The sequence below is a fragment of the Podarcis gaigeae genome (genome assembly GCF_964106915.1).
Source record: "Podarcis gaigeae genome assembly, chromosome: Z".
Lineage (NCBI taxonomy): Eukaryota > Metazoa > Chordata > Lepidosauria > Squamata > Lacertidae > Podarcis > Podarcis gaigeae.
The window spans coordinates 26304397-26322626 of record NC_139691.1 but is presented as its reverse complement, the minus strand read 5'-3'; the positions used below and the strand labels follow the sequence as shown (position 1 = coordinate 26322626).

General features: G+C 40.3%; 1 protein-coding gene and 1 long non-coding RNA gene across 6 annotated transcripts in view; one reads left to right on the top strand and one right to left on the bottom strand.

Moving 5' to 3' along the window:
* The window catches only part of GAB3 (GRB2 associated binding protein 3), an 87096-nt gene that overhangs the window by 57543 nt on the left and 11323 nt on the right, over nt 1–18230 (bottom strand). Inside the window, exon 1 of one of the 5 annotated variants that reach the window (XM_083722285.1) lies at nt 6652–7173. The exons of 2 other annotated variants lie outside the window; for them this stretch is intronic. Coding sequence is in view for 1 of the 3 variants with exons in the window: in XM_083722281.1 (XP_083578407.1) it covers nt 4335–4367 (33 nt within the window). In the remaining 2 variants the exon portion in view is untranslated. Of the gene's footprint in view, nt 1–1510; nt 1601–4334; nt 4576–6651; nt 7174–18230 lie in introns of those variants that run through there. 2 more of the 5 variants (XM_083722281.1, XM_083722282.1) reach the window with 2 other exon arrangements.
* LOC310836833 lies at nt 3500–11599 on the top strand. Its single transcript, XR_014560248.1, has 3 exons — nt 3500–4223; nt 10048–10216; nt 11445–11599. It is a non-coding gene; the product is annotated as an uncharacterized lncRNA (long non-coding RNA).

Sequence of the window (18230 nt, the reverse complement as noted above, 5' to 3'; positions counted from 1 at the left end):
GGACAAAGTAAAATTAAGCACTCTGGAATCCCATTTAGTTTCAGCGGTAGTGAGAGTTAAGTAAATCAGTGGGAGTTGATGCCTCAGTTTTAGCACAAAGGCGAATATTTTGTTGTCTTGTTATGGCTATCTCTGATATTGTTTAGAGGAAAGTACAAATTAAACAAAAACTTACAGGAAGAAAAACAAATCCTTCCACTCCCTACCACCAGGCAAGTATAAAATCACCATATTAAAAATGATCATACCATACCTTTCAGCAAAGTCTGGACATGAAAAAGGGTTGTTATTCTCACCACTGACCTCTAAATTTTTCCTCTAACCTAAGCAGAACGCAGAGCTATCCAGCAGGGGGAAGATGTTTAAAGCATTTTGGCAAGACAATAATGTGCATCCCACATGCCCATCTGGATTTCAATGACATTGGGGGTGACGACGCAGTCAACTTTTATCATCATCAACAGTGAATTCCATAATTAATCATTAAACAATAACCTCAATGAGCATAAGCCTAGCTATGTCTCCAAAGGCATGTCAACCTATTTTTCTATTTGCTTGATAATGTCCCAAAACAGTTCTCTCATTCATTCTAGAGAGGTCATGATAGTCTCTTTAGATATACTAGTCTCTTTGGGCCAAAACCATCAGATAATCTTGTGGCAACTTGAATGATTAACAGATTTACAGAACAATTGTGTACATGACCACTCAGAAGTAAGTCACACTGAACTGCTGGTTGGAGCTGGCTGCAGGTGCAGTCGAAAACATCTGGTGCATATCAGATTGGCAAAGACTGGTATCAAAGATAAACTGAGCAACTGGTGGTGTGATCACCTTCCTAGTTTTGTCATGCTGATTGACTGATGTCTCCTACAAGGCAAAAATATCTTCAGATGCAGAGCTGGCCCAAACCACTCAGATGTGTACCGTTTGTTGAGCAGACACTTATGTTGTAATTTTTCCTGGAAATAATGACAGTGAATGTCAACGCAACATGGGTCATGCTGGTCAGTGGTGCCAGCATTATAAGAGAAAATCAATTGTTTGTATATTTACTTTAGCTGATTAGTAGATAGCCTAAGGCAGACACTCTAAATTCACTGAGGATAAGACTATCAACAGCTATAAGCAACAATGATTATGCGGAAGCCCAGAGCACAAGAGTCTGCAGGAATTTTTCTGGGTGGGCAGGCACAGTAAACCACCGAGAGGAGGGGACATGGGTAGCTTCTCACACACAAAAATTGAAATAAATAGTGCCTGTGAATTTTGCCTCATATCTCAGGTTCTACAAATGCTTGTTGTTGTTGTTTAGTCGTGTCCGACTCTTCGTGTCCCCATGGACCAGAGCACGCCAGGCACTCCTGTATTCCACTGCCTCCCGCAGTTTGGTCAGACTCATGTTTGTAGCTACAAATGCTAGAAATATTTAAAATACTCTTTAAAAAAGGAAAGGAAAGGAAAGCTGGTGAATCTGAGTTTTATGGCTCACTGAGTGAGGATTCCCTACCTATGCTCATCATGGATGGTGATTTCTTAGAGGCAATATGTCACTGAATGCCATTTTCTGAGAAGCAAAGATGGAAGAGGTCATGATTGCATGCGGTCTTTCCAGAGATACCTGAATGGAAAACAGGACTATTAAGTGAGTGGTCCTTTTTATGTTCTGAAATCTTCTCCCAGCTCAGTACTCTGGGCAACTGCCCGGGCCACCCACCCCTAACTTTGAAACCCCTTGAAATAATCCAATTCTGAAACCTAGTGTGAATTGCGTTTTTGTTGCACACGGAAGCTGGAACTCAAGGCATGTTGATGCAAGAGAAAGTTGATGGGAGGGGGCACAGGGAGAGGGAGGGCAGAGAGTCGCTTACCACATACTCTCCCTGTTGAGTTCTGTGTAACTGCCCATGTTGCTATTGCTGGCAAAGCAACTGCCTGCTGTTTTCTGACCTTTTGCTCTTCTAGAGATAGAAATGGGAATTGTCTGAGACGTGGAATAACTTCCTGCAATTGTGTTAGCGAGGGCTGGTCTGACTTGATAGATAGCTGTGTCTGTTAGGCCTGCTTTTGAGAGGAGAAACTACTTGTTGGGTGACTAATTGGAAAGAAACATTAGGTGGCCCGCAGGAGGGCAAAATGTATAAAAGAGAAGCCTGCTGATAAAAGCTGTGCAAGGAAGGGGTGGTCTCCACTACAGCCCACTTTTGTAATTCACCCAAGATATGGGAGGGGGGAAACCTTGGCTGTGTGTACACAGTCTGACACTGAAGTTCTGAATTTAGAGGCTGTAAATCATTTTTCTTGGATTCTTTTTTGGCTGTTTCCTAGCAGACCTAAAAGAGATTGTTCTTTTAAAAACATAGGGTAAAAGAGAATACAAGAGAACAAATCATGAGAATGATTTCTTCCCAAGAGCACCATCACTGTCATTTTAAAAACAACTCTACTGGACAGTGGATACAGACACCACTTTTAGTACATGATGGGTGTTTTGTAAATGCTATAGTTTGAGTACCCACGCTACATTCTCTGAGGAGATAGGCCCTATGTGCCTTGGGGGGGGGGCGTGTCTGTGTGTGATCCAGACAAAGAGTTTAGGAGAGGGTGTTTCTGAAAGAGAGAGTTTGGGGTTGATCCTTGCAGAAAGAGGGGGAAATTGTTTTGGAGGTGATCCTGAGAAATATTTTGATTCTGAGAAAGAGGACAAGGCAGCAATTTTATGAAAGGCTGCTCCCGACGGCAGCCATTTTGTGGCGGTGCCCACATCACTTTTTCGGAATTCCAAATGTACCCACAGACCCCAGAAGGTTGAGAGCCCCTGTTGGGAGCCCCTGTATGGCTATGTGGTAGGGCATATTTTATCCCAACCATGCTAACGCCACAATTTCCATTTCCTTGTGAGACACGGTAAAAGTCACCGTTCTATGCAGCTGAATGCCCATGATAACATCTCTTCCAGTGATTCCAGTGGTACACTGTGGTGAGTGTGAAAGTGGCTTCCTCGTGGTAGATGGTCCTCTAAGTTGCATCACTATCTTCAATACTTCAGAAGAACAATCACATATGCACACTAATTTTTGACAGGAAGAATTTTAGTAAGAAACAAAATTACAAAAAGGTGAACATGAGGAATGATGTGCAGGACACAAAAAGAAGCAGAGATGCTTCCTTTACATCCTATTGCTTACATGTATTAATTTTTCACCACTTTTAAGTATTTTGCATATCCAATCTAGCTGAGCAGGCTATTTTCAAAAGAGTTTGTTATTATGACATATTAGAATTCTATGAATGAACCAAAAGGACTGTTCTGTATTATCCTTTCTTACCTCTCCCCAAAGTCACTTTTACTTACGCACAGTCACACACTGTTGCTTGAGGTATTCCAAGTTTATCTGCCATAGGGCACTTCTGCACCCTTTCAGAGTGTGCACCTCTATAAATGAAATGAAACCACGTTTTGCCATTGGTTTGCAGTGCAAAGCAGGGCCAGTGGGCCTCATGTTCCCCACAGCATTCTGTAAATGTCAGAACCACCAGCGGGGCTTCCCCACAGAGCTCAAGGCCCTGGGTGCTAAATAACGGGTGACTGTACATGATGATTGATCCCATGAAGGTTAAATAATGACTCACAACCCTTGTGTAGTCTCAGCTCACAGCTCAAAAAGATTTTCCAGGAGGTTTTTAACCCTGAACTTGACATTTGTCAGAAACAGGCAGAAGTCCTCACAAGACGGAACACCACACCCAAACAGCCAACTCATGGTGATTTCACCACAACACCACCATATCAATGCAGTAGTCCCATTTTCAGTGCCACCCATAAAACAGAGGATTCCTTCACTGACTAATACAGGGTGCTACACTAGTGTTCTTTGTAACATCAGAGGTAAACAGCAACACCAACGCAACCAGCACAGCAGCCGCCCTCAGAGAGGAACAGACTTTATAAACAAGTAATAGCAAATCAAGTGCTCGTTTTGTATAACTAAATCAACAGAAAAAAGGAAGTAAACTAAGAGGTATTCTGAGTAAAGAGCACAACTCAAGAGAGTATTTGGATCATTAACCTTTAAAGCAGTTAGTGGCATTTACCAGAGCCTGCTAGCGCAGGTTTCAGTTCTTTAAAAAGAACATTACAAATTATGCAGCTAAATGCTCACCTACAACTCTAGATTGAAGCTGCTCCATTTCGACAAAAGAAATTCTCCTTCAGGATCAAGGTGACTTTTTAACTAAAGTGTTTGGGCAGGCTTTTTTTTAATTATTATTTGAGCCGTACTACAAATTCCCAACATCCTGATTCAGATTAACTCATATTGATGACAACTCACAGTCACTGAAGAGGCCATATATCTTAAGCCCATCTAAGGTCAGTATGGTTTATATCTGTCTTCTCCAACCTGGGGTCCCCCAATTTTGTTAGAGTACAACTCCCAGCATCCTTGACAATTGGCTATACTGATGGAAACTGTAGTCCAAAATATTTGAAGGGCACCAGTTTGGCCTAGAGAAAGAAATGGGCAGTAATGAAGGGGGCATAGAGAAGTGGGCCCAGTCAGATGCAAGCATCTTACTTTTTATGTTTGCCAACAATTAATTCTCTATGTGCTAGCTGCTCAAGGACAGAATGATGTATCTTGTTATTCTGTGGATTTTAAAAAGTCATTTTTTTTGCCATTTTTGAAAACTGACTTATAAGATACCAGAGATCCGGGCAATGCAGACCCCTCCGACTTTGCTTGAGTTTGGGGGTTGTTTGTGATTTATATGACCAAACCAATCACATGGTTGGCACATTCCTACTAAATATGATTTTATTTGGCAACATTTGTGATTACTTGATATGTTTTGTACACCATGGAATATATTTTACGCTATTCATTCTTTTTAAACCCTTAAAAAATAATATGGTTATTTTATTATCTTGTTTTTTTCCTCCTCTTGTCTGTTTGAGTATTTTAAGTTGGATATTTTGTTTGTAGCATTTGCAAACCTTTTTTTTTTTTTTTTAGTTATGTTTTAGCAGTGTGCACTGCCCTGGTACTTTCGGATATGGTGGTAAAGTACTTCTATAACAACTAAAATAAATAAATAAACACCAATATTTTATTCCCCCCCCCAAAAAAAAATTGTTTAGAAATACTAACAACTCAGCAACAAAATATCTGAAGAAACAGCTCAGCAACAAAATATCATCATATTTCTCTTTACTTTTCTCTCTCTCTTGTTTCAGTCAACAGGCCTTTTTTCAGTGCCCTTTTGTGAACCAAGATTTGCAAATTACAATGCTGCTGCCCACAAGACCATACATTAACCCTGATCTTCATAATTTCTATTTGCGACCTTACCTGCTATTAATATTTTTTTCCAAATTGAAATGTACTTTGGGAGGGGTTTCATTGTATTATTCACCATTATGTAAGAAACCAAGTTACTCCAAACAGTGGTGAACGATTCTGATTTAGTTGGCCTTTGATGACACCAATGTGATGATGACTAAGCTTCTCTGCAATTGCTATCTACCAGCAATCTATGGACAACACGACCTTTTGCAATTATGTGTCGCAAGTCTAGCTGCAACCAGCGAGAAACACACAGTGTCTTTTGGTCTCACACATGTGCTATCCTCTTCAAAACAGAAAGCAATCATCGTTTTGGAGTTCTCACAATTATTTGTCCTATCATAGACAATTCTCACAGCATTCTAATCTAGACCCTCTCTACCTGCAGACATTCCACAACAAAAGATGCATACAAGTCCCCTGGATTAAAACCTCAGATTTCTGAGCAACAATTTGCTTCTTAAAAGAAAAGCTTCAAAGCCTAATCCTCACAAAAAAATTTCCCCTGCCCAAGGCCAGCATGCTTTCCAAATAGGCAGCTGAGGCAGACTGAAATCTGTCATCCACTTTCAGACGGCGGCTTGCTGAGGAGGGTGTACTTATTTCACAGAACAATTGGCAAAAAAAGGATCTTTGAGGTAAAGTCAAATTGTATACATGTTAATCACAGGTCCACAGTGACCTCCTAGCTCCTTCATAAGCTGTTGCCATTTTGAAATTGGTCCAGAAGGCCACTTATAGTTGAGGGAAAGTCCACAGAGCTGTTGTTTATCCACAGTCATTTTATTGCGGTTCAAATCTGAGCCCCATATGCATTATATACCTAAAGCAGCATTATTCCACTTTAAATGGCCATGGTGTTAATCTAAGATTTAAGAGTCCTGAGCTGTAGTTTGTTAAGGGGTTGAAAGACCCCTATTCCCCTCACAGAGCTACAATTCCCACAGCTCTCTGGGAAGACAAGACTCACTGCTAAACCATTCTGGAAATTGTAGCTCTGTGAGGGTGGTCTCTTAACAACTCTAATCGCCCTCAACAAACTATGGTTCCTAAAACTCTCTGGGCAAGTCACAACTGTTTCAAGTCACATAATTGTGCTTAAAATGTATAGTGCATATGGCTCCCTGGCTTTTCTGCAAAACCAGCCATACATTTAGCAATTGTAGACACATTCAAGCGTAAAGTGACTTAAGAGGTAAAAATCTGGAGAAAGCAGGCTAGCATATTTTCAGAGCAGGTCAGAGGCTTATCTTCATACCTCCACCTCTGGTATAGATTCTGCTTTCTCCCACCCACCTCAGCTTACCTGATCCTCCTACTGGTGTCATGTGAGTCCTTGTCTCACCATACCTGTGCCTCTGTCTCCTCCAAAACACAGATATATCCCAGTACCTAACAAGGAGTTTAGGTAACTGACATCTAAAGATTAAAGATACACTCTGGAGCCTTATCAATGCCATCTTTCCACTGCTATCACAGCCACCTTGGTTATGACTCATGTCTAGAGTCGCCAGCTATTAACACTTTGCTCTATCTAGCTATTTCTGGAATTGAGGGGCCCAAATGAGAAAGGCAGCATATTTCTGCCAGTGTAACTATAGAAATCACATCAACAAACAACAGCAAGCTGGTCTTGAGGGTCAAGGAAATAACAAGCTTGAAATAGCTAGTTGTTTAAAAAAAGAAAAGAAAATACCCCTCATTGCATTAATGATACGAGGAAAAGAAAAATCCCACAATAATATCAGGTACAAGGAACATGGCTGTACTATGTAAAACATGCAATATAGTGTGGTCAGTGTATCTGGTCAATAATCAACACCCCCTGCCCCCCCAAGCCTCAGATTCCATAACCAGGAATATTTTTCCTTTCATCCTGCTCCTCTTGGACCAAACTGGAGCTAATAATATGCAAGAGGCACCAATGTTTGTAACCTGCTTTAAAAAACAAAAGAAGACTAATATGCTCTGCGTGTGCTATTATTCTAACCCAAGGCTAAATCCTTGCATTAACAAGAAACATGGAGCTACTTCAGATATAAGCCCTTACTTATATAGTATTAATTGTTAGGATTATTCTATGTACTTAGGGATTATTTGAGTAAGTGGTTTATAACATTTCTTAATGGAACAATTAAAACAAAACACTGTGGTAAGAGGCAAAAATGTCCCATTTTCAAAATTTGTATTAATCACATCATTTTCAAATATGGAAAATGATGTGATTTCAATGTTCTATCTGTTGTGGAAATGCTGTAACAATTTTCATAGCCTGGACACTGAGCGAAACCTAAGCATTACTTTACATGTTTTACCCGTATAGTCAATTATTTTGACTACAGATGGGAAATCTTTTGCCCTCCAGATCTTTCTGGAATACAACTCCCATCGTCTTTGGCCAATGACCATGCTGGCCGGGGCTGATAGATATTGGGATTTAACAACATCTGGCAGACCAAAGGTTCCTCACCCCATGTTTAGAGCCTTTCAGTATCATATGTGATATAGAAATAAAAAAAGAAATATTTATTTCTGCTTACTCACACAAGGACTTGCCAAGAGAACATTTATCCACACATTCATACACAGAAACAACATTCAGCTACTTTGAAAAATCCCTCCTGTTGCTTTCTGTAAATTTGCTATCCGGCAAAAATAAATAAAATATAGAATAGAACAGAACAGAACAGAATGCTAAGAGTTAAAACAAACCCTCTCATTAATTACAGAGCATAAGTATCTGGAATAAAGCCCCAATAAGCTGTTTCTTTTTTAAAGCAAAAAAAGATACATAGGTCTGTGGAGAGTTTTGGTATGTAATAGCTTTCTGCTAAGAAACTTGCTATTCTGAAGCTTACTGCAGAATATTTTAAAGTATATTTATCTAGGTTTTGTGGGTGTTCTTTTTAGTTTTTCACAGGGTTGTGTAATACAATATATATCAGTTCTCAGCTCCTCCCTAAATTTGCCACTGTTATATCTGATAGGCTTTATTTGAGGGAGGCAGAAATTCAATAGGAAAAGCTTTCTTTCACACTTCCACATCTGAGAAAGACCTTTGCTTCTTGAATTTGTCTTACACGCAAAGGACTGAAGGGAAAGAATTTGAAATTCTTTGAACTCTGTTCAAAGTGACTCCAGCTGAGATGTGATAGGCCCGTTGCCTTGGACCCTCCCAACAGCCCTTGCCTCAGGATGCAGGCACGTCAACAAGCACTTCTTGGAACCGTTAGTACAGACTTCCATGGAAGTGCTTTTGCTGTAACAATTGATAAAATGATGCTGAAAGGGGGGGGGGTGTTGTTGCTTCCTCGGAACTCCTCCTTCAGAAGCCAATACTTCCAAATAATTTACTCTTAAAATTGCTGTCTCACTCAGATTCATTTCTGATAAGCTAACTCTCCACTTTTCTTCTTTCTCTACATCTGCATATGCTGCATTACGTTGCTACAGAAACTCTGAAAAGAGTTCCCTTCTGGACACAATGATGACTGCAGAATAAATATATTCCATTTATATATGAATAAATATAAATATATAAATATATTCCAAATATATATGAATGACATCATAGCCTATTTGTTTAAACAAACCAAGCACAAAGCATTACTGGATTTTGTACTTATCAGAACTGAACACTGGAGAAGGTCGTAGGAAGATCTCTCCAGCCACAGCTGGGAAAGATTCCTGTCTCAAACTCTGGACAGCCACTGCCAGGAAGTGCTGACAATACTGGGCTAGATGGGCCAATCCTTAATGTTCCTAGAAATAAAGAATAAAGAACAAGCAGCAAAAGAGAGGGCAACCACACACTCTCAAAATGGATGTCTGAAGCTAATTTTACTGTGGACATCACTTTGGCCGTGAACAGTTACTTCTGTTATTGAACTTTCCATCCAAGAATCTTTGTTTCTGGATACTATCAAAGGGGGTGGAGGGAGAGAAACAATGGATGATATCCAACATTAGTCATGCTCAGAATATACCCAATGGGTCTGTTCTACCTATGACTCAGCTGGATATCACCCAATGCTCCAGTAATTATTTTGTTGGGTTTCTCTCTCTCACATACACACACACACACACACACACACAGCATCCTAAACAGGATATGAATTCAGATAAGAACAATGAAGTCCTCTTAATTTTTTTTATACACACACACACACGGCTTTCTTGTTCTACAATTTTATTTTTGTTTTTGTAAAGTGAATGGCAATACAGCAGGTCTTTGTTTTAAAAAAATACACCAAACCCACAATAAGATACTTGTTGTGTGCAACTAACCACAACCATGAAAAGGAAATGGGCTGCAGTTTTCAACACCTGTGGTTGGAAAACAAAATGACCAGCTGGCAATAGGAGAAAAGGGTTTTAAAAGTGAACAGATTTGGGAAGACCAACCTGTAGTTGTTTTAATGGTGCTTATAGGTTTCGCTTAAAGCAGAGATTCCCCCGCAAAATTGAAAATTGCTGGGGGTCTTGACAGACCACTTAATGATTTTTGTGCCTGTTGTAGCAATTGTAATGTGCTGTGCTTGGTGCTGCATGATTTTTAAATGTATTTTGTTGTTTCTTTAATTTCTTATGGAATTCAAATTGCAATACAACACAAACAACACAAGAAATAAATGAATCAACACAAATACAGTTAAAATCAATATGAATATTTAATAATGGATGTGCCATTTCCTGTCTTCAGCCACAGATCCAAAGACACACCAAGGGCCATGAATGAAGCTTGTAGCCTAACTTGGATGGTTTTGAAGATTAACTTGGGGGAAAGACAGCAGACTCAGCTATACAGCTGCAAAAAAAATGTTTTATGTGTGTCTTAAGTACAATATACAATGTGACACTAGATAGTGATGGTGAGCCTTATGGAAAATTCAAAGCATTTTTAAAAACATTTTTTAAAAAAGCATTTTCAAAGCAGTTTTAATATGTGGCTAGATTTCGCCTGTTATAAGAAAGTGAGACAACTCATTTAGTTATATTTTTAGTAAATTTGAATGTAAGTATCTTAAATGACTCTAGCTCCTCCATCTGAGAGAAGATTAAGCAAAGGTTGAGATGCTTTTGGAGCCTCCCATAGTGTAAAGTAATTGTTGCCTACTATTATTTGGCCCTGGTCCAGGAACAGGGATCCATGCACAGAAACAAGGATTTGCACAATGATTTTTCAAAGCAGCCTGCAATCGAGGGAAGGCCCTTTGTATCTTGAATCACCGAGGGATGGATCTCAGCTGTAGTGCACCTGCAATATGCACAGATCACTGATCAATAACAGCAGCTCTCTGATGGTGCTGATCATGTCAGGCTGAGGGAGGACTGGAGGAGGGAAGCTGAAGTACTCCCTTTCTGAGTGGATGATCAATATTGTCAGAGATGACAGAGCTGATCTGTACAGTGGCACGGAACAGAATGAGAGACTTTTATGACCCGGATATGGTAAAAATCTATTTTAAATATATTGATTGAGAGCATTCCCAGGGCTGGCGTCAGGGCAGGCATTGCTGGGCAGCTGTTGAGGCCCCCATGGGGGAGCACTGCAACCCCCAGAGTCCCCTGGTCCTGCTCTTCTCCTTTGCACCATTACTACAGTACTAGCTTACCAGTCTTCTCTGAGCATTCAAGAGCTAATACAGATTAGACAAGTGAACAGACTGCAGTGACAGGAGGTGAGCCCATGCAGAGAAATGCCTAAGCATCCCCCAAGCCTGAGGGGCCCTCAAAACTGCATCAGCCCCTGAGATCCTCCCCCACCCCCACACTTTGTAACCAGCTTGCTCTTTAAATTGACAATCACAGCTGAACAGGGCAGAAACAAACTCTTGTTAGGGACATCGGAGGAGCCTTGTGGAATCAGGCCAGAGGCTCATTTGGTCCAGAATCTTGATTTCCACAAGGGTGACCCAGATGCCTCTGGGAATCCTGCAAGCAGGCCTGAGTACAACAGCAATTGTCCCCACTTCTGACTCCTCCCAGCAACTGATATTCAGAGGCACATTACCTTCAACAGTGGAGGAAGAGCAAATTTATAGTGGATAGGAGCCGTCAAAAGTCTGATCCTCAATGGATTGTAATTGTCTTTTGCAGCTGATGGCCATCCAGCAACAGCTAAATCCACACATCTAGCTATGTACTACATAAAGAAATACTTGGTTTTGTCTGGACTGAACCTTTCAGTATTCAGCTTCGTTAAAGGTCCAGAAGTGCTAGTGTTATGAGAAAAAGGGAGAGAGAGAGAAAATATCTCTAACCTCTTTCTCCACACGATGCACTACGTTCCTGCATTCCTCGTGATTTTACTTTGAGAACGTTTTACAGTATAAAGCTTCACGCTGGTATAATCACTACCGCAGTCTTCTGCTTTGAATTTTACCACATAAAAGGTTTTCACTTTGATCATCATCCAGTTTTGGTGACAATATACGTCAGGGTATATTAAAAGACTGTGGTTGTGTGTGTGGCTGTGTTGTTTCTTTCAAAAATAGGAAGTTAAGCAGGGAAAGCTTCTTGTGAGTCGTTAATTTCAAAGTCTGAGGCACTCACATCTTTCAAAATGGGGATTTGACCGTTTTTTGTCCCTCACTTTTTAGCCAGCTAATAGACTGACATGATAGACAACTCAGGAACACAAAATACTTGGAAATGTTTCCACCCGTTCTATCTGATTTACTAGAAAATAAAAAGCCACAAGATAGTTTAGAGATTATTATTCACTTGACTGCTTTCAGAGTGTCTGGCCTTACTGATACTTTGATCCAAGTGCTTCCCGCCCCGGGGGGTGGGGGTTGCATGAGATTATATGTACATATGTACACATATAAATTTATACAGCGGAAGGTAAAGTATTTACACCCTCACATAGGCCACATATGCACTATACACATAAATAACTACTTAAACTACGGTTTAAGAGCCAGGTCAGCCCCCAAGAATGCTGGGAACTGTTAAAAGTGCTGCGAGTTATTAGAAGACCCCTATTCCCCTCACAGAACTGCAATGCCTGGGGTTCTCTGGGAAGAAGAATTGATTGTTAACCATTTGGGTGACTGTGGCTCTGTGTATTGGGGAGGGGGTCTCCTAACAACTCTGAGCACCCTTAACTACGGTAACTACACTCTTCTTTTGAGAAAGCCATGACTTTTTAAAGTGGCATAATGATTTAAATGTATAGTGTGGATGTATGCCAGGGAGATTTTCTCTCTCTCCAAATATGCTTTGTTAGACCTTCTTTCCTTCACTTACAACAAGGAGGAGAGATGGGAAGCAGTGCCCAGTCCATAACTCATCCTACCCTGAAAACATTACCATAAAAGCAGGGAAATGACCTTTTAACTTCAAGGTTCTCCACAGCTACTCAACAAATACAAGCAGTAGTTCTCCAGGGTTTCAGACAAGAGATTTTACTAGCACACACCCACATACACACCCATGGTAGATGGAGTGGATTGAACCTGGGGACCTTCTGCTTGCAAAGAGGGTGCCCTGCCTCTGAGCTACAGTCTTTTTCCTTCTCAAATCCTGGGGAACTAATGCAGAGAACAAATCCAACAGAGAAATAATCAGGCAACCTGTACGTATTAACAGCATTATTTCTTTTCTGCCGCCATCTAAACAAAGAAACCATATTGATTTATTTCCCAGTAATATCCATGCCTTAATAGCCAAAACAAAGAAATGAACTAGTAAATATTAAAAGTGGGTGTATAATGCACATGTCAATATACCTGCATTATACATGAAGTGCTTTCTATTTTCAAAATATTTTACTTTCAGATAAGAGATTTAAATCCTTGTAACAATAACAATAAGCATACTGCAGGGCCAAAGGATAGCTCCAGCAATATTATTCAACATTTGTTTATTATCCATGAATGAAATAGTAACTTTATAAGAAAGCATCTTTAAAACTACAGTTGCTTAATATGCTGCTCCTAAAATCTATGGTTTCATGATCAGACCTGAGGAAAAAGAGGACAGGAATGTCTTAATTTCATCCAAGATTTTTCTAGTTCAGTTTTCGGGTTTCTATATTCTGTATGTCAGGCATGAGGAACATCCTAAAGCCCAGGGGCAAGATTTGGACATGGTCAACCTTCCAGAGGAAAGGAGTCGGGGCCGATAAAACCCCCAAAGACTGCATAAGTAGGGGGGAAACGAGGGAAACCTGGAGGGGGCAAAACAGCTCAACAATGATTCAGCATTCTGGCTGACTGTTGCAGGACAAAAACAATGAGAGGAATACTGGAATGATAACTTGTAATACGGCATAGATGGCTGGCATCCTAAACAACAGCACTCCAGTTGTCATGACAAAGGTCCAAATGCCCAAACGAGAATTTAATGTTTTAATCCAAGCATCTACACTTAAACTTAAGGCTATGTTTTGAGGGAAGGATAAACAGCATGAATAGAAACCAAAACTACTTACTTTGGAGACTTCTGTTTTGATCTTTGAACAAGCATCTCTAAAAAAATAAATGTGTAATGTGCTTTACAATCCTCACCTCACCTTTCCTCCCTAAGTAGGTACCTCTTGCAAATGCTGTTTTGATTGGCACCATTCTATAGAAAGGCATCAAGAGTATGGGTTGAGGTAAGATCTGAACTCACAGCCGAAGACCCAGTTTACATGCATAGCTACTGCATAAAGGAAACAGATGGGAATAAACAGCCCCATCACAATGTGGGGTTCAGAAAGTCTCTGTGAGTTAGATAGGGTGGCCATGGGCCCTGCTTTACAGAGGACAGTTCTCTATGTGAAGAGGTCCTCTTGTGTGAAGATCTGTGTAGTCTAAAGTTAAAAGAACTGTAACAAGGGAGAGCAGGAGTCTTGAAACTAGCAATGCACAGTATCTGGATAGCAGATGGAGTAAGCAAACAGATCCCCTTGTCATAATCTTTCCTACTCTGGTATTGTATTTCAGTTCAAACTGCAGTAACTATTTCTAAATTTGCATATGTACATACAAATTTTATGCAAAATTGTACTCTTTGTTTGAGGTGGTGGGGGCACATTTTCTCTTATTTTGGAAATACACAATTGGCCATCCTGGAGCTGGATCCAGACTAAACCGGTTTCAGGTGGTTCCCGCTGAAATCATTGAAACAAGCTCTTCATGACTTAAGTCATGAAATCAATGGGACTTAAATCATGACTAACTTGTCCCATGGTACCCAAATTCAACTAACTTAGATCAAGCCCAGTATTTAGTCATTATTCCCATTTGTGTGACAAGAGTTTCCAGAAAACCCAGCAAGGATGCTGAAAGGTGCCATCAAACTGTATGCACGGTTGTTTGTTGTTTTAATTCACCTATTGCTCTATCCTCAAGTTTTGATTCCTGAAAAGGAAAGGGGGGGAGGAAAGAATGGAACCAGAGCATAGCGATGACACAACAGTTCTCCTCTGAAAAGTTAAGCAACTGGGCTTGAATAACTCCATCATTAACCGGCAGGTCAGTGAACATACTTTGGAAGAAATTCCCTAAATTTCATCTCTGGTATTTGCTGACTAATTAGTGGAGGGCTCAATAATATGTTCTCAGAAGCTGAAAGTACAATGCCTCAATCAGCATTCTTACCCTCTGGGCCAAAAAAACAAAACAAAACCCAACAACCACCCCTTTCCCGTTCAAGATACACCAGTTCACTTGCTGCTTTTCAAAGCAGCATTTTTATTTTAAAATAATCATGTATTATTTTCCACTATTATACTAATGCAGCTGAAGCTGCATCACCCATGCACAACAGGAAGGTATCAGTAGGCCTGAGGAAACCCTGGATTTGTACAAATCCCCTCCAAGTAGAACTGACAGTATCTTCTCAGCTTTCAGGGTCAATGGATAGTTTTGGGCAGGATTTGACACCCCACCTCCAAAAATACCCATTTTAGGAAAAACCTCACTGAGATCTTATGATGAAGGGCAGTAAGTAAGTAAGTAAGTAAGTAAGTAAGTAAAGAAATAGCTACAATGCTTGTGTTTCTGTTCCCAGTTTCTGACGTTCTTTTTACACTGCATTACCTGATTGCTTTACTGTCATGTTGCACTAAATTGCAATCATGCCAGTGGCTGTGGTGTGTTACAACAGCAGACATAATTGGACATGCACCATACCCTCCCACACTCTATGAGAATGTGTGTGTCTGTTCCCCCATGATTCACCAATGAAAACTGCAGGGGGGAAAGTATATGCAAGGACACTGCCCCAAATTTTGCCCCACAATATTCCGGGATAATAGGTTTGCAAACAGATTTATTTTCTGGAAACAATTAACACAGAAATCAGTTTCCTTTAGATTCTGCAAGTTTTTTTCATAAGCGGCTTTTTATGTCATGTGAAAGGTTACATAAAATAAAATAAAAATATCAGGAGAGTAAACGTCAGGAAAGCAGAAGAGACTGCTTTCTGAATGCAGTCCTGGCCTAGGTACGTTGCATGATACACAGCCATGCAACTCAGGATGCTGTCTTGGTGCAGTCCTACTAACTTTGGTGCTCAGAGATGAGTAAACAAAAAGCAGGATGTCATTAGTTCATATTCCTTATATCTGGCAAAGACCTTATCTGGTTGTCTCATTCATCTTGGAGATTTAGGATGCAACTGAATGCAAAAAAGGGGGTATTCATAACCAGAAGCAAAGAAAACCACAACTCCCTCCTGGTTCACTTTTATCTATTTACAGCTTGGAATTCATAATAAATGAATTTCAAAGAAGTTGGATGTGGAAGTGGCCAATTATTTGGAGGGAGGTGTTGTGCAGAACGTGTGGTGTGATAACCTAGTTCTCTCAAAGAAGAAAGAGAAATAGCAGCTGTTCCCTTAAGTGCCTTTGTAAGTCAAGGGTAAAATTAATCCCCTTTAAAGCAAGACAAATTTGTCCTGGATCCTCTTTCAGTTCAAAATGGTGAAGAGTGTGTGCTGGTTTTGCTAAACTCAAATAAAAACTGTTCTGAGTCATGCCATTTAAAGGAAATACAAAATATTTATACATCGCTTGGTTGTTCCAATGTAAAGCGGTTTATAAATTCTTAAATAGATAAATAAAAGCTATCCCTTACAACCTTGCTGCAGGGTTTAAACCATTAATTTCCATGGAAACAATGCACAGTCCACTACACCAGGGAAGTGGAACCTGTGGCCCTCCAGGTGTTGTTGGACTCCTGGCCAATGCTCAAGGACAATGGGAGTTGCTGACCAACATCTAGAGGGCCACATGTTCTCCATCTCCATGCCTCACTATAGCTTTAAACTGATTTAATCATCATCACCTGTCTTCTAGAGATCCTTGGGAATAGTCACCTCCACCACCACTTGGATGAGAGGCAGCTCTAAGTCCTAGAAGGAACTATCAAAGGACCCTGGAGATGTCCCAAGCTCTTAGGAGCTTTTCTGATGATGAAGTAGGGTTATTTATCAGATTTGTCAGCAGATTTTGTGACTGTGGGAAAAAGAGGTTGCAACCCCATGAACTGTCGATTAGCATTTACCATTGCTGTCATCCTGGTAACAGATCTTCAGAATTGTAAACTCCTCCATCTGTAAACTCTAGAATTTGCAACAGTTTCTTTCAAATGCCCAAACAGCTGCCTTATGAGCAGCGTAGAGTCCACAGTTTACACTAATTGTGATTCTAGACTGGGTTTGTTTATAACCTCATCTAATCCAGAGGAGTTTATGTAAGACATGAGCAATGAAATATGGGTCATTCACACAATTTATATTGTTTGCCACATATAGAGTTTACTTTAGGAATCACAAGATATGAAAGGCAATTTCCTTACAGCAGAGATTCTCAAGGCGCTTTTTATAAGCAAAGGACTGTATAGTTTTCCTCATTAACAATCTTGTGTGGTCAGTTATTTCCACCCTATTTCTACAGATGGGAAGCTGGAGTTTCAGCATGTCAGGATTTGAACCCCGTTTCATCAGAAAAACTAAACAACAGAGCATTTCCAGGGCTTTCTGAGAGGGGATGAGGCTAGAGGTGATTCCTCACTCCAAACTTAATCCTAACCTTAGCTGTGTAATCATATAACAAGTGCTAGTCTGCTTTTTACAAATCACTTTACAAGATCTGAAGTTCCCAAGCAGAAGGTGCCTAATAGTAGGTGGACCACAAAAACTATTTAAAGTGGCATTACACTCTTCCATCAGTTTCATTTTGGCAGCCCATCAACAGTTTTCCTTTTAATATTTGATAGCATTATTAGACTGATTATTAATATGCCAACATGCCCTCCCTTTGTTTCAGCTTCTATGTATAGTGGCTGTAACAACTATAGTCCTTCTTAAGGTGTCAGATATACAAAGCCAGTAGCCATTCCCCTCCCCCTCCCCTTGAACAGGGACCACTAATCTGGTATTCCTGAAAGCAGAAAACATATTGTGAAAGATTAAACAGGGGCTTCAGGTCTGTTGCAGCACCACCCAAATTAATTGTCCAAGGGAAATGACTTTGCTGAACATTTTTGCACTCAAGAAGCCAAGAACAGCAATGTTCTTTACACAAATATTTTTCCCATTAAAAAAAGAAAGAAATGTCATCTCAGATGAATAAACACTACAGAACCGTCTTGAGATGTAAAATAACTAAAGGTAGCATCTGGGTCACTCAGCCCAACTAACTCTCCAACTAGACTGGGCCAGCACGTAGCCAAAAGGAGAGCCTAATCCACAGTTCCTCTCATCCGATGGGCTGAACGAGACATTATGTTGGAAAATGCATGGTTCCAACCCTGCAGATACAGAGATGATGGGGAATGTGCAGTGCAGGTATGTTTTCCCTTCTTGGTGCTAATTTCCCCCTGTAAGTGACCCAACACCCATTTTCCCTCAAGAGGCTCATTTTCAATTATGTGTATTTGTTTAAAA